This window comes from Xenopus laevis, chromosome 2L (assembly GCF_017654675.1).
Source record: "Xenopus laevis strain J_2021 chromosome 2L, Xenopus_laevis_v10.1, whole genome shotgun sequence".
NCBI lineage: Eukaryota > Metazoa > Chordata > Amphibia > Anura > Pipidae > Xenopus > Xenopus laevis.
The window spans coordinates 127,779,163-127,797,002 of NC_054373.1; the positions used below are offsets into that span (position 1 = coordinate 127,779,163).

The 17,840-nt window shown below is 36.9% G+C and overlaps 1 protein-coding gene across 1 annotated transcript; it reads right to left on the reverse strand.

Moving 5' to 3' along the window:
- Positions 1-5,689: 5,689 nt before the first annotated feature.
- Positions 5,690-17,802, reverse strand: gpr180.L (G protein-coupled receptor 180 L homeolog). The gene is made up of 9 exons (XM_018247250.2): positions 17,518-17,802; positions 15,628-15,786; positions 13,787-13,987; positions 12,924-13,104; positions 12,792-12,841; positions 12,290-12,447; positions 10,665-10,856; positions 8,109-8,186; positions 5,690-6,209 (listed from the first exon to the last, which is right to left on the reverse strand). Exons 1-9 carry the CDS (start codon positions 17,645-17,647, stop codon positions 6,051-6,053), a joined length of 1,308 nt encoding a protein of 435 aa, XP_018102739.1. The 5' UTR covers positions 17,648-17,802; the 3' UTR covers positions 5,690-6,050.
- Between the last annotated feature and the right edge of the window lie 38 nt (positions 17,803-17,840).

Below are 17,840 nucleotides of genomic sequence, written 5' to 3' on the forward strand. Positions count from 1 at the left end.
CACAATTTTTTTTGTATTCTGCTTTATGGAGCAAAAAATAGTCGAGATTATAATATACATTGTTAAAGGACCAGCAACATCAAAAAAAAAAAATTGAATTTTTTTTTAGTATACATAGAAAATAAAAAAAAACCACCAAGACAAATGAAACTTTAAAATCGCAAAGCCTTTATTAAGAAACCACTTACTGAAACTCCGCTTCCGCTCCACTTCAGAAAAGGCGATGATCCATTGTGCGGCACTCGATTTCTCCTCCCTGGCTATCTCCTATAAGGAAAGCAGGGATGAGAAATCGAGCGCCGCACGATGGCTCGCCCGATTTCTTACTAAGACTTTGCGATCTTAAAGTTGAATTTCTGTATCGATGTATACTAACAAATTTTTTGATTTCTTTCTAGGTTTACCGCAGATAAGGTCTTCCTGGTATTAGGTAAGTATTTTTATGGTCAATATATGGTCAATGTGATAAATGTATTAGATTAGAGATCTTGTAGCAAGTTAACCATTATTTTATTAAGTATTATTTGCAATATATTCTTTCCATGGTAGCCAGGTAGCTGTATAGTTCCAATATTTATTGATGCAGTGAGCCCTTCCATTAGACAGATTTTGTTTATTATTTGAAACCATTTCTCTTTACTTGGAATTGTTTTCTGCCTCCATAACATTGGAATTTGTGCTAAACACAATTTTTACACACAATTTGCATAAAGGAACATTAGAATGTACACTACTATCACATCATTGTTTGTTCTTTTGATTCTTTTGTTAGGTATGCAGCCTAATACCTGGAACATCCTAGTTTAAACAAAGTCATTTATTTATGCGAGCACCATCTACCATGGAATGGAAGTTCTTTCTGCTTTTCTGAGCACAGCTGCGACCCAAGCCTGCCTCTTCAAAGTTCCCATCTGAAGCTTTACAAACTTTCTGCTTGCCTGCTTCACACCCCCATTCTGACATGGACTTACTGTGGTCTTCCAAATAAATAAAAAAATACATTGTTTCTTACTCAGAAATAAAATTTGTATTAAAAATATTTTTTTCCATTCTTTCCAGGAGGAGGCCCATTTATCAGAGGTCAAATTTCGAATGCACGTGAATTTTTTTTTATTTGAATATACTTACAATTTGACTGGGAAGTTATTTAAAGTGGACCTGTCACCCAGACACAAAAATCTGTATAATAAAAGTTTTCAAATTAAACATGAAATCCAATTTCTATTTTTTATTTAAGCATTCATAGCTGTTGTAAGCTCATTTAAAAATCTCAGCTGTCAATCAAATATTGTCTGCCCCTCCTCTATGCCCGTGGCATAGAGGCGGGGCAGACAATTACTTTTACTTTCACTTTCAATTCAGCACTTCTTAGATGTCACTGCTCCCCACACATTCCCCCAGTTCTCTTTACCATATAACTGTGTGGCCAGGGCATGGGGATGGACATTGGGTCCCCCATTCTGGTGCACAAACAAAATTCTGAGATGATGCAAGGCTTGTCTTAATAACAGTGTCCACAAAATGGCTGCTGCCTGCTTGCTATAATTTTGCAATCCGAGACTGAAGGAAACAAGATTCAAATAATTTATATAGTGTAATTAAAGTTCATTATCCTTGACTTATCTGATAAAATAGGATTTTGAATAATTTTTTTGGGTGACGGGTCCCCTTTAAGAAAAAAAATTGAATGGCTAATATTGGAGCGAATGGTTCTGACCCAAAAATACAAATCGTATTTGATTCTTATGAATAGTTTTTCTCCCTTCAAAAAACTTGAATGTCAGGAAGGCTATTTACATCTCCAAATGGCTCAATGGACCTCTTCCATTGACTTGTAAATGACTGTTTCCGTGGTTGCGGTATGATAATTTACATTCAATTAGGGGGATTCAAATTTGAATTTACTATTCGACCCTTGATAAATATGCACCTTAGTGTTACAAGTTGTGTCCCTCTCCAAAACAAATTCATGTGGCTGCACTACAAAAATAAAGCTCTATATATTGGGGTACAATTACAGGATGAAGTTTTTAATGGAACATTCAGATCTATTTAAATTTTCTGCAAAGTAGACATAGATTTGGAATTTCCTCATAACGATCAATTGAATTCTTTGGGTAAAGCCTGTGTTAATGCTGTGTTAGGCTAATGGGAGACTGGTAGGCTGAAAAACATCCCCTCTGCTCATATCTGCTCTCTTCTGTGCTGCAACCAGAGCTTATGTGTTGGCCCAGGTGAAGACACACACAAGATTTGGTGTCGAAATGCATACTCACGCAAGCCGAGAAACAGCCCAGTCTGGCATCAGCATTAGTTGTGTGGATTGTAGAAACTATGGCATTGTGCATAAAGGATGGTGATAGAAGATTCTAAGATTCTGTTCTCTAATGGTTTTAACATGGATCAAAGAGCAACAGGAACTAAAAGGCATAAAACACTCAGATTATAAAGAAAACAAAATGTAATGCCATTAAAACTTAAAAATTTACAGCACACAATCTTGACCGCATGCGAGTTTATGGAGATTACATACTGTAGGGTCAATAATACATTAAAGGCAGTTCTACCAAAAATCAGTATGTCATAGAAAGTGGTAAAATACATTGAGCATTTTAACTTATTCTCACCAGGAAAAAAAAACCTTATTTTGTGGCATTGTGTTGCACTGTAATTTATTAAAGAAATACGGATATGAAATAAAATATCCAGTTAATAAGTTAATTTTCCTTCACACAGCCATGAAAAGGCTTAGTTTATTGTGTGCACAGAAACCTAGCAGTGAGAGACAACAGGTGTGTTGTACATCAGAGTACAGTTTGCCAATACAGGTATGGGATGGGAAACCCATTATCCAGAAAGCTCCGAATTACAGAATGGACGTATCCCATAGACTCCATTTTATCCAAATAATTAACTTTTTTAAAAATGATTTCCTTACAGGGAGTCCCAGAGTTATATACACTCGACTTACATACAAATCACACTTACATACAAAGGCTATTACATTAACATACTGTGGTTTGCTTGACATTAATTAGCATTTAGCTTTAATAAACCACCTGAACCAATCTCCTCTGGTGTGTGTTGTCTTCTGCAGAGAACAGAAAGGTAAAAATAAATATGCACAGAAAGGTAAAAGTAAATACTATGTTAAGGCAGACATCTCTATTGTTGCATTTAATAGGTTAATGTATATGTTTCAATTTACATACAAATTCAACTTAAGAACAAACCTAGTCCCCCCCAGACCCTATCTCGTACGTAACCCGGAGACTACCTGTAATTGATCCAAACGAAGATATAATTAATCCTTATTGGAAGCAAAACCAGTCAATTGGGTTTATTATGTTTAAATTATTGTCTAGTGAAATTTAGGTATAAAGATCCAAATTACGGAAAGATTCATTAACAGGAAACCCCAGGTCCCGAGAATTATAGGTAACAGGTCTCATACCTGTATGCAGGGTTGACACCCAACGTTCCCTCCAATTCCTTCTCGGCTATGTGCGCAAAAAAAAAAAAAAAACATTTTGTGTGCACGATTTAAACTTTTTTGCCCAGTTTTTAAAAACTGTGTGGACACCTTCGAGGGCACATTGCTGACAACTTTGTTCACAAGCTAAAGACAATGATATTACCTTTCATGCTACAAGTACAGTGTAGTTTAGGAATAAAAAACTACTACAGACTTTAGCCAATTAGGGAACAGGAATCAGATACAACAGGGCACTGGACTGTAAAATATAAAATTATGATCTCAAACAAAGATGTCTAGAGATGTCCCAAGTCCTGACATCTACACGCAGCCCGCATGCCACGAGTTGGAAAGTACTGATTTGAGTGAGTAAAGCTTGATGTCTGAAACACAAAAGGGTATTTGAACATACATCCACAAATATTATTTACTGGCTGTAATATCCATTATAAATAATATTTTCAGTAACGTGGCATACAAGTTATTTTGGTTGAATTTAAAAATAATTAGCAACATTCAAAATGACCGAGTCCCATGGCAATGGGAAGCACCAACAACAACCCCACGTACACATCAGCCAACATTGCATTGTGGGAGACAGTGGCAGTCTAAGGCAGTGATCCCCAAACACTGGGGATCTGCAGGAGATACAATAGTTTTTTTAATTTACTGTGCGCCAATACCCATTTCTTTATTCCCAATGATGACAATTTGAGAGAATAAAAGGGAGGGCATTGGGCGACGAATGACAGCGGGCCTAGGGGTGCCCACTATGTTAATCCAGCCCTGGTTAAAGATGCCACGTTTGGTTTATTTTGATGTTTTATATATGCACTTCATGTATGACTAGTTCTAAGAGCAATGGAACACAGAGGATCTCGATTGCTGCTACTTTAAGGAGTGGTTAAAATGCCCACTATCCACAGTGATTATGCCAAGAACTTACAATCACTGGGCACAAAACACATTAGTGTATGTCTTCAGAAAAAAAATCACCCCAGCAGTGACTTGCAGTGATTCTCAATGTCCATAAAAAGCGATCTTTATTTTTCCACTTAAACGGCCAGTAACACCAAACTATAAAATGGCTTCATATATATTTCTAATATTATGTTAGAATGGACTTGTAAAAAGTGTGAGTTTGCTACACCCTTTCCTATAAATAAGTTATTTTTAGTAGTTTGAACTCTCTCTAAAAGGGCTTTATGGTAATGTCATATGGTGCATTTCATTCACCAGAACATTTTCCAGCAAAACCTGTAGCTCTGAGACAAAGTGAGGTTATTGATATCAGTGGGATCAGGATATATTTTCTTACTGCAGTGAGAGGAACTGACCTTCAGACAGATTACCACTTATCTTGCTAACACTTTGCTGCTTAATGCTCTGTTTAAAAGCAGACTCTCATTAAGAACACACAACTTGACAGATATCAAGGAAGCAAATACGGTATGTTGTTAAAATGATTACAAAGAAATAAAACCTTTCAATGTGAGTTGATAAAACGTGTTAGTCAAAACTAAGCCAACAAGACCACAGTACTTTCAAACCAGACCTTGCAAATGCAAACCTGGTCTTTTGTGCAACATAAAACCACAAAGAACCATTTAAGCCTGCTTACCCACTTGAAATAGGTTACACAATGCACTCATATAGCCATAGTAATCTCCTTTTAAAAGAGAAAAAAACAAGTTAAATTTAATTAACTTGAAAAACTGTCCACATTATCTCCTTAAAGCAGAGACCATGTTTTAAAGGAGAAGGAAAACTACTGAAGCAGTTTATTGCCAATAGATTAGCCACAATAGTGCAAGCTATAACACACTATTTATTCTGCAGAATGCTTTACCATACCTGAGTAAACAGCTCTAGAAGCTCTCTCTGTTTGTTTAGGATAGCAGCTGCCATATAAGCTTCATATGACATCACTTCCTCGCAGAGTCTCTCCCTGCTCACTCATAGCTCTGGGCTCAGATTACAGCAGGGAGGGGAGGAGCAAACTGAGCATGCTCATGGCTTGCCCTGGAGTTTTATGCTGAAAACAGGAAGTCTCATACAGAAGCCCATGTGTCCCCTTCTTGCAATACTTTGCCCCTTTTCAAAGGTATCTTATCGGAATCTTATTGTGTTACTCTGAAATATGGCTGTATATTACACAAATATAAAATACAGTATGCATTGTTATAGCTAAATAAACATCACTCATTCATTTAGTTACATTTTAAAATATGTATTGGAGTTTTTGGATGGCAACATTCTACTATTAAGGTTTATTCATCAACAGTTCATGATCTGCTGGTAGATTCCAATCTACGTTGTGGCCAACACTGCTTTACAGTGACACAAAATAATTCAGCAAGGAGCTTAGAAATGACTCTTTTCTGAATCTGGGCTCAGTTTTGTTCCACTATAAGTTTCATTGATGGCACACGTTCTGCTATTTTCTTTACCATCATTCCACTTGGTTTTAGATCTTCAGTTGGTCTATCCTTCGGCTGGCAGGAAAACAAATCTTCCCAAACCTTGAAAATTCCAACAGTGTGGCCTTAATCGGTGAACATCACCTACTGGGTTATCAAGAGTAATATCGACTTCTGTGTCCTGAAGATACTGTTAGAGGCAGTGTGACAGATGAAAGGGAAGATACCTCCCAATAGAGACTGTGAGACAAAAATAGTCTGTACAGGATAATCATGGAGACGGACTGAGAAATGATGACACCGACAGTAATTACCTGAATGAAGCAAAAAAAAGAAAAATGTTATCATGCGTATGATAGTTCATGTGGCCATTTAAAAAAAAAAAAAGTTGAACTTGGATTTTACCACTAACCTCATGAAGAGATTGATTGTTTGTTTAGTGATTTAATTGCATTCTGCATTGGTCAGTATTATTTTGTGGTCTCTATAATCCAGGATTCGGTTCAGTATTTGGCCATTTTCAGCAGGATTTGTGCATGGTCGAACTGAATACTTAAAATCATGTGACTTTTCGTCACAAATCAAGGAAGTAAAAGAATGTTTCACTCTCTTTTTCCCACCCACTCGCTGATTTGCATATGCAAATTAGGGTTCGGATTCGGTTCGGTATTTGGCCGAATCTTTCACAAAGAGTGGATTCGGTGCATCCCTAGTCTTTATACAGTGTGCCACATAGTTTTATGGTCCTATTAATATTGGACACAAAACTGTTCAGAAGACATTCATATATATTTATTATGGTTTAATGGTCATTCGTGAAAAGAGTGTGCCTCTTAGTGCTCTTTGTTGTTGTAAAATGCATCTTTGAGTTTTTTTAAAAAACAACTACCTTTCAGTGTGCTAGTTTTGCAGTAGAAAGACATTTACCTACTGTGAATATGGAAGAATGTGTACTTTCTAAAATCTATGGTTTTCTGGGGTCAACTTCCTTTTACGCCTCTTGAAACACCATAGAGCAAAAGTTCTAATTGTATTCTACTGCGCATGCACACAGTCTAGGAGAACTGTAATTTATCCCTGTGATAGAACAGAGAATGGCAGTACAACGCACACATGAACAGTACCCCAGGCTGGTGCTTTTTCCAGACACAGGGCTTAGAAATCAGTTACATTTTATTGTATGAATTATAATAACTTGTACTATGAAAATGTAATTTTCCCCCATTTTAGTCAATATATATTGTTACAGAAGTGGATATTATTGAAATCATATATATTTCCAGGAATTTAGATTTACAAACACGCATACCAAAGAGGCACACTTCTGCAACAGCATTGTATACCTGGGCGCAGAAGATCAGTATGTAGTTGGAGATGTATTGTCTAACTTTTCAGACAAAAGTACTGAATGATGACTTGGGAAAGAAAACCATGTTGACAGAGAAGACAAAAAAAAACAACTGCTGCTAATTCTTCTTAAAGTGGACCCGTCACCCAGACATAAAAATCTGTATAATAAAAGTCCTTTTTAAATTAAACATGAAAGTCAATTTCTTTTTTTTTTATTAAAGCATTCATAGCTGTTGTAAACTCATTTAAAAATATCAGCTGTCAATCAAATATTGCCTTCCCCGCCTCTATGCCCGTGGCATAGAGGCAGGGCAAACAATTACTTTCACTTTCCATTCAGCACTTCCTAGATGTCACTGCTCTCTCCACATTCCCCCAGCTCTCTTAACGATTTAATTGTGTAACCAGGACATGGGGATGGACATTGGGTCCCTGTCCCCTGGTGCACAAACAAGATTCTGAGATGATACAAGGCTTGCCTTAATAACAGTGTCCACAAAATGGCTTCTTTCTGGTTACTATAATTATGAGTTCCCAGACTGATGGAAAAAATATTTAAATAATGTATACAGTGTAATTAAAGTTCATTTTGCTTGACTATCATGATAAAATAGGATTTGGAAAAATTTTGTTTGGGTGACGGGTCCCCTTTAAACATACTGAATCATATGCTATAAAAATGACTACAGCGTCAGTATCGCTTACAAAATTATAACTGATGTCAGCATCGCATTAGCATATTCTGTTAACGTCTGTAGAAGAGAAGTGGATAAAGAAAAATGAGGCAACGCCCAATATCAAGTGGTCATCACTCAATGGCATTAAGTCTTTGCTTATAGTTTTTAAAAAAAAAAAACACATACCTTTTCTCTTTGATACTCTTTAAACAGAAAAGAAATAGCAACAAAACATGGGTGGCACAGAAACCACAAGAAACAACCCTGTTCAAAGAAACAAAGAAAAGATTTAGGTCATCTCTTGATGAAAAACTAAGTAAAACAAATCTTTTTTTAAACAAATAATGAGGTGTGGAGGATATACTGTGCAACATTTCTTGTGTAAACAATGGGCTTCGGTTTTGCTTACAAATAAAACCCAGATTTGCATCAGCTTTCAGGCATGCATTATGACTTACAGAATGGTAACCATGGACAATAACAACAGCTTTTTTCAGAAACACATCACTAGTACCGATTTTTGCTGTTTACGGCAAAGCTGTTTTATAACGTTAAGTTTGTAGCTGGTGATGAGCCAAATTGGACCAAACTGATCATTTGGCACTCAAGTTAACAAAGGGGTTTCTGTTTGCATAGAGGTCACCCTCCAAACAAGATGATATTTGCCAACATGCTGGGCCAAGTATGGATGGTCCAATCATTTAAAGGCACATTTATTAAGGGTCAAATTTCGAATTTATGTGAGTTTTTTTTTTTTAAAACTCCCATAAGTTCCATTGAACTTGAAATTTGACCTGCAAACAACTCCAAATTGACTTAAACAGCAATTCGGTAGGTTGTAGATGGCCAGTAGTCGAATTTGAGTTCTTAAACGGATGGAGTATGATAAATCTCAAAAATCTATTTTTATTCAAAAACTCCCTAGTCAAATTTAACAGTTGTGACCATAAAAAACTTGAAAATTGGAATTTTCAATTCGACCCTTGATAAATCTGCAGATAAAGTGGCCATAGACATAACAATTATGATCTTTTACTGGAAAAGAACTTTCCAGGAAAGATTGTTAGTTTCAATACACACGTGTAGAGCTGAATCATCCCTATACTGACCTAAAGTAATACTCAAAGTGGTAGTTGTCTAGCAGCATAAGGACAACTCCAAGAGAGAGTTAAGTAAGGCCTCAAAGAGTACTCAATTGTTATCCCACTGGAGCTCCAGAGCTGGAGTTTACATGCAATGTTGTTACTAATAACCTACAAACAGGTTGTGTATGCAAGGGTCAATAGGTCCACTAACACAGGTGTCATCATTTATTTGTATTTCGCTTACAAATGCGAAACATTCACTGCATGACAAGTCAAGACAGATGTAAATACTTGACACTGAGGAGGTTATTTATTTAAAGGTTGCGTTTTAGAGGTTTGTGAGGTTTTTTATTATTCAAATAAACTCACAACTTGAATGTTTTTTAATTTATGAAACAACTCGAATGTATTTTCGGATTCGTGTTATTTTCAGCTTCGTGTTATAATAACAAAAACAAAAACTCAACAGGGTTTATCTGTTCACAGGTGATTTGCTCTACTACAGTGTTCTTACAGTGACTCTGAATAACCGTGAAGTTGGAAAGTAAAAGTAGTTACAGGGTTTTGTACAAGCAAAAACCATGGATATTTCTAAATAAAAACAATAGGTTCAGCACAAGACCTGTTCATTCATCTTAGAATAAAGTGGGTGTATAATGCACCTTTAACAAAATATAGAAATAAAGAACAATGGAATTTTGTTTTGCCGTCAACATAGGTTTATGCTAACTATGCTAACATCAAACACAAGGTACGGTTTTGTTATTACAGGCAGAAAGGAAATCAATCTACATGAACAATTGTATGTTTAAGTAGCACTGTATGGGAAATGACATTCCTGGTTTTTTTCCCAGATTCCTTACCTGCATAGCGTTCACAAGTTATTAGTACATTAACATTTTAGCATGCAACAAAAAATGTAGTTATGCAAGTCTAAAGTGGTATGACATAACAATGTGCCCGTGTAAAATCTAAACAGTACATTTAAAAAAATTACTTTCAGACGCCTCCGCGAAGGTATGGCCCTATTACCTACACCAAGGGGCAGATTTATAAATGGTTGAATTGAAAATTCGAATTTTCTGATTTTCTTTATGGTCAAAACTCTCAAATTCGAATTGTGAATTATCCAAACTCGATTAGAATTGAAATTAGAATTTCAAGATGTATCAAACTCTGGCCCTTTAAAAATTCGAATTCGACTATTTGCCACCTTAAACCTGCCGAGTTCATGTATGAGTCAATGGGAGAGGTCCAGGGACCAATTTGGACATGTTACTAGCCTTCCTGACATTTGAGTTTTTTTCGTATAAAAACTCAAATTGAGTTTAATTTAAATTTGATTCTAATTCTATTAGAGTTGGTAAAATTTGTGCGAGTTTTAGATATTCAATTTTTTTTATTAAGTAACCCCTCAATCGATTTCGAGTATTCAAATTTATTAAGAGTTAAAAAAAAACTCACACATTCGAAATTCGACCTTTGATAAATGTGCTTCTCCCCGAGTGGTAGGATGAGGATTTCACTGTGAATTACTTTGCTAATAATACATTAATTAATAATACATTAATAATACATTAAGTCAATAGTAATCATAAATGGTGCATTCAAAATAATTTCCCATACATTATAAGGAACATTTATAGAAACAACCCACCTTTGCAAAGGTGATATAGAACTGTCGTTTCATGGTGCTTCTTTCCACAGTGATAATCTGATATAATCCACAGGCCAAAGATATGGCTAGGCAAATCTTCATGGCAATCAGGAGATTCTCTGCTAGGCTCTGCTGGGCATGGAAACTGTGGTGATTGGTATCTTCAAACAGCTCCCAAAGCAGCAATATAACCTGTTACAAAACAATAATAAATTCTACCTCGAATAAACTCACAACTCGAATGTTTGCTTATTTATAAAAAAAAAAAAATGTAAAAAAACTTGATTGAAAAATTTGAATACTGAAATTGATTGAGTTATCGGCAAAAAAACCCTCGAATTGAACGAGTTTTAGGGCACAAACCACCTTTAAAAACCTGAAAATCATAAAGGCAAAAAAATATCTTCAAATGGTTAAAGGGACCAATGCCATTGACTTCTACATGAAAAACTAAATTTTTTGGGGAAAAACACATCTCGACCTTTAATAAATAACCCCCATATGTGTCATTTTAACATTTCTATCAAAATCCCTGAAGAGCAGGGCTAGATGAAGGTATTTCCATAACATACCGGTACTAGGTAAAAAAAACATCAATACATAAATACAGCCAGAGGGACTCACAGAACAGATAGACAAGCATGTCCAATAAGAGGCAGATATTCTTTAAGCTAATTTGAATGCACTGCTTATGTATAGGTGCTCCTATAATGGACCATATAAAGGTGAACTGGTTTAATTATCACAGATCATCATAAAGAAGTCCCTCATAATGTATAATGAAAATTGCCTCCTCAATGATAGAAAAATATATTGGTTATGTAATAAAAGGCACTAAGTTTGCCCAGGGGCAGTAACCCATAGAAACCAATCAGCAGGTACTAGTCACCTGTTTAAATGCGAGTATCTTATTGGTTGCCAAGGGTTACTGCTCCTGGGCAAACTTAGTGCCTTATATTACATATGGGGGTATGTGTTGAAAATGTGACCAATATGACAATAATATTAAAAATGCACCTTTCTCAACAACGTGCACTCATTGTGAGAGACACCAACAGCATAGAAGTACTCAGCATTTTCATCATCATCGTTAAAAGTATACTATACTATATAGTAAACTATATAGTATACTATATAGTATATACTATACTATATAGTATACTATACTTATTGATTGTGGGAATCACACCATGTGGCCTGTATTACAGAAACTACAGGGCATAGAACAATCCTTAAAACATTCAGACACACATTAGACTAATGCCATACATGGCTGTTTCTTGGCCTGTTCTTATATGCAGAATGAGAAACAGCCCCTTGCTCATGTCTGAGGTGTTCTGTGTCTGCACCCGGAGCCACCACGTCAGCCAAGGTGTAGAAACACGAAGCGGATTTTGGAACTGATATGCAATACTATGTATTTCGGCACTGAAATCCACCCGGTGTGTTTGCATATGGCTTGATGCGGTAGCTCCAGGTGCAGACACACAACTGAGTAGATGCCAGTGGATTGGCAGTTCAGCCTGCACAAATCAGCCGTGTGGCATTAGCCTTAGTCCAGCAAAGATAATCACAATAGCAATCAGCAATAATTGTTATATTTGTGAAATATATCAGCTACAGACCTGGGCAGTGACAGCCAGAACTGCAATCCCAGTGGATGTTGGTGTTGAATCCCACTGAAGGGGTCTTCCTTGGGATTTTTTTTTCCTACTCAGTGTCCAGCCTATACATAAGCTTAGAAGCAGGTACAACATCTGTACTTCGGAGGCTATGTCACATACTGTTAACAGAGAAACAGAACTAAGTACAATAAATGCAAAAGGTTGCATGCAGCAACTGACTAAAATAAATAAAATATTGCATACTGATCAAAACGATAATACATTTATCCGATGCAATATGAATATCAATCTAGCAGCCTATTAGGATGCTTACCATGTAACTAAAAACTGCTACATGTGACACATAACTGTAAGAATGAAGCAATGTATTAGAGCAACAAAAAGAAACATGTATTTATCATGTAGATTTGTGAGGACATACGGCAAGGCCTCAACTCCTTTGAACAGCAAATCTCATGATCCCCCACTTTGACATATCCAGTGTATTATAATTAAAACTTACATTCAGCTAAACTTCCAATTAGCGGTGCCCCTTTTCCATCTGTAGCGTACCTATAACATTTCAGAGAAAAGTCACAACAGAGAAACACCAGTTATAAGGTGACTCAGATTTAAAGTTAGAATTTCAACAAACCTGGAGAAATGCAGATAATTTGCCAGGGCCGACACAACCTGCAAGAGCAGAGCAGTTGACAAAACCTTCAGCACTGTGTGCATTGGGCCACCTTTCTTTATCATTTGCCAGAGAGCCTGTATATAAATACAAGCAGCCACAAAATAAACAAGAACCAGGAGGAAGAAGAATTCGTGCAGTCCTGCAAAATAAAATAATGCTATATGTAATGTCTGTAACAAAGGGGAAGCAAATCAATCCTATTTCAAATAAAGGAAAATCAAAGTCAATGCTTCACACTGGCCCTATATGGACGACTGATATTTAACATTGAGACATTTTTATTTAAATGATGGCGGCCCATTGCAGGAACACTAGTGCTAGAGTTATGTCCCTTTTGCAATGACTTTTGATAACAGTTTTAATAGTTTTTAATAAATCATTGCACAAGGGACACAAACTATTTTAGTCCTTAAGAATATACTAAGAACAAACGGATGCCTATATTTGAATTTTTACCTAGATGAAAATGACTGCAAAAGCAATGTAAGAATGTATATATAACAATATTTTTTCAATTTCAATTCTAATTAATAATGTGTTAGAGTAACTGATTTTGCTAAGTGCTTTGTAAGACATTGGCACTGATCCTGGGTGTACTATAAAAAATTACAGAACTGTTGTCTTTGAGTCAGAAAAGAAAAAAGCAGATCACAAGAATGCCAGAAAGAATTTAGACTTTCAGAGGTTTACCTTTCCAAACTACACTACTTCACTCTGTAAGACATGCTGTTGTCAGACACAAGAAAACATGTATTTCCTGATCAATGTACGGTGGTATAAATGCATGGCATGTATTCATTAGGAGTATATAGTATATTTACCCGACTCATCAGCTCCAAAGTGGTCAAATGGATTTCCTGCAGCATCTGGGTTCAGCATGGTAACCTCAAAGGTGATAGCATCTGATTTTTGGTCCTCATATTTCACAAGGCAGGTAAATTTGTCCACATATATTACATACCATGCTTTGGGATATGCCATTTGTGGGAGAGTGTAGTTATATTCAGTCTGATTTAAGGGAACTGCAATATAAAGTAAAAATACAAGTATACATAGAAGGAATCCTAGAAAATACCCATATACAAGCAATTTTATTGTAAAACATTAGGTCTGTTAGTTTAGTATATCCACAACAATTTCCATGCTAGTGGATTTCCATTAAAGGGGTCACAAGTTGCCTGGCAATTTGCAGGAACACAGAGACATATAATCTATAGTACTGAAATGTTTTTGCTGAAATATCAGACTGTATTATTATGAAAATTATTATGTAAAGTCCCATAAGACTAGAACTACTGACCAAATTGTCTGGCTTTTCTGATGAGTTAGGAATATGAATATTTACATATGACTATTACTATTGTATTTAAATGGTTTATGCATACTTATTTATTCACATATTATTTCTGCATATAATCATTTAGTTTGAATGATTCATTTGCTGAGATTTCCTAGCTAATGCTAGACAAGGACAGGACAACAAAATAACGTTTGCAAACAGTCATATGGGGGGGGGGACTTTAATTAGACTTTAGCAAAAGATTTTTGGAAGTTGGTTGAACAGCACTGACAAACCAAAGTGATACCGATACTGTTCTATGCATTTTGAAGGCAGATACATATGAATATGTGCCAAATGACACATGACACGTTTCACACCATTAGGTTCTTCATCAGAGGTTTCACCTACTCTGATGAAGCACCCAATGGTGCGAAACACGTCAGGAGGGAGTGCTAACATGAGGTATGCAGACGGGGGGAAAGACACATGTGGTATTGTTTTGGTGCTTGTCCACTAATAAGTTTAAGTGAATAACCGTGCATATTCATTTGATTATTTACCTAGTGCTATTGGACCTAGGCATGGTGCTCTCCCATAGACAGCATATGGCCTTGATATATGCTTTATAAAACTCTCAAATTCGAATTGTGAATTATCCAAACTCGTTTCGAGTATTAATTCGAATTTCAAGATTTATTAAACTCTTTATATTCGCCACCTAAAGTCATGTATAACTCAATGGGAGAGGTCCAGGCATCGATTTGGACAGGTTAGAAGCCTTCCTGACGTTCAAGTTTTTTTCGGAGAAAAAACTTGAATCGAGATTAGTCGAATTCAATTCGAATTCGATTTGAGTTTAAGTCAGTAAAAATCGTGCAAGTTTTATATAATCAATATTTTATTACATAACCCCCCAATCAAATTTCGAGTATATTCGAATTTACTAAATTTTAAAAAAAATACACAAATTCAAAATTTGACCTTTAATAAATGTGCCTTCCCATGTGAGTCTTTCAAAAACAGGGCATTAGTCAAACACATAACACAAAATTCAGTTTTTTGTGATATGTTTGTCTCAAAGCACTGAAATTCTAATTTATTTTAAAGCAAAATGAAATCAGTATCAGTCTTGTAAGACTAGGACTCCAGTGCAGGCCTCCTCCCCAGATGCACCAACTACATTCCTCCAAAAGGCCGTGCTCAGAGAAAGGCAGTGCTTTCTGTTCCTGGCACCAATCACCAGGATCTGTTCCTGGCTTCCAGTGTGCATACTCTGTAAATATTAACTGTTAAATTAAGCAGTGAAAAGTTGTGGGATTCTTTTAAATACTGGTATTAGATTTCCTGAACTTCACTGTAAAATGAGAGAACCCAGCTCACTTGTGACTTGTGCCAGGGACAATCTCTCAGGGCAGCTATATTCCTCCAGGCTGCTGTGTATTTGTAACCATTGCTCATCTTGGTAAAGGTAAAAGGCGGATTCCTTGCCAGCAGCAGCGGCGACATTGTGGATTTTGACACGCAACACAGCTTGGTCACCTAAGAAACACAAAGTGAAACATGTAATAATGTAAATCTGCCAAAAAACAAATACACCACCTAACACTTGCTAATACTGCTGTTTTAAAGGCGAATGAAAGTTGTCTAGCACTTGGGGGTCCCTAATGTTAGGCACCCCCAAATTACTGCATTTACTTACCTGAAACCCCGAACCCCAGAAAACTGCACTGGCCCGGGTTTATACCAGTGAGCACCACGGAGCGCTTCTCTTCCGGCTTCTTTTTCTTCAAATTTCCCAGGGCAGACACATGCGCAGTCGAATGAAAAAGCCGTCTTTTAAGCTAAAGCTTTGGCTTATCACTCTAATGCGAATGCGCAGCCGTGAGAAGAACTTGGAAGAGGATCGCTCCGTGGTGCTCACTGGTATAACCCCGGGCCAGTGCAGTTTTTTGCTGATAGGAGCACCGGCCCGGGGTTTCATGTAAGTCAATACAGTCACTTGGGGGTGCCTAACATTTGGCACCCCCAAGTGCTAAACGATTTTCCTTTAAGGGAAACGGTAAATGATATTAAAACATATCTAGATATGCTATTTTACTTACTAAACCTACTGTAACTGCCCTGACAACCCAGAGGTTACAAATCAGTTATGATCAATGCTTTGAAACTTGTACATAACAGCTCCTAATGTTCTGATCTTGTTAATCTATCTTTTGCGTGTCAGTGACACTGCACATGCTCATTGTGTTCTAAGCTGCTGCTAACAGAAATGACATCACTAAACTCTGATTATAACAGATGACACCATTTAGAAGGATATAATTGACAGGATATTCATGGCTCTTGTGTATTATATAGTGAATAAAGTACCAACTCTTGTAATATATCAGGATATTATGAGTTACCGAGGAGTCTCATGACCATATAAAAGCACGAGGCTGAAGGCCGAGTGTTTTTATACAAGTCATGGAACTCCGAGGTAACTTCTAATATCCTGATATTTTGCAACTGGGGGTACTTTATTTATTATAATACACAAGTTTCAGTGAGTCATGTGACAGAAATCACATCAGAACTCACTGGTTATAACTGATGACATCAGAACTCACCATTTATAAGGATGTAATTTACAAGATATTCATGGCTTTTGTGTATTATATGGATATAATTACAGTAATAGAATATTTATGACTCTTGTGTACTATATTGGATATATACTGTTCATTATGAGTCACAAGGTACACAGGTAACCAGTGAATGTGCTGTGAATTAGCAGATGGATGAAGGGAGACTACTGGGGGCATCTAGGGAAACAAATATGTTTTCTGCTAAAAGGGTGGGAGGTTTTGTATTGTTACAGAAGACAAAAACATAAGGTAAAGCATTTATAAGGGAATGCTCCAGTTATTGTTCAGTAGATAACTTGAAAATGATATGAGAATAGAATACAGAATTCAGCAAGCATGATTACACCTATTAACTCAGTGCAGTCAAACAACTTGCTGTTTGCAATGGCTCTGGTTTTGCAAGTGATCTGGTAACCTGGGTGCAATTGCACTAATATATAAACATGCTGCTTATGAGGCTGCTGACTCGAGATACAAGCAGAGAAAAGGCTGTCTGGGAATGGTGCAAAAGTCAAATAGAAATGATGATGCAGGAGGCCCAATGAATGGTATGAATGGTATGAATGGTATGAATGGTATGAATGGTATGAATGGTATGAATGGTATGAATCAGTAAGCGCCAGCATCTGCCTCTTGTACCCACCATGGAATAGGAAGGTGACAATATGCTGCCCCCGGCCATGCCACGCCGCGCCACTATCCAAACTCCCACGCACAGTCCTGGCTCGGGCCGCCTGCACTAGCTGCAACACCACCAACACTCTCCAGAGCATCTCTCGCTCCCTGCTATTTCCTTCCCGGTAACATGTGTACCACTAGCCGCCACATCTGCACAACGAAAGCAGGCGGGCCTCTGACGTCAGAACGGGGCGTTGCGCATTGTCAGGCGCATCACTGCTACGTGACGTTGTCAAAGCGCTGCCGAAAAGCGAGCACGTCAAGTGCTGTCGCTATAAATTGTGACAG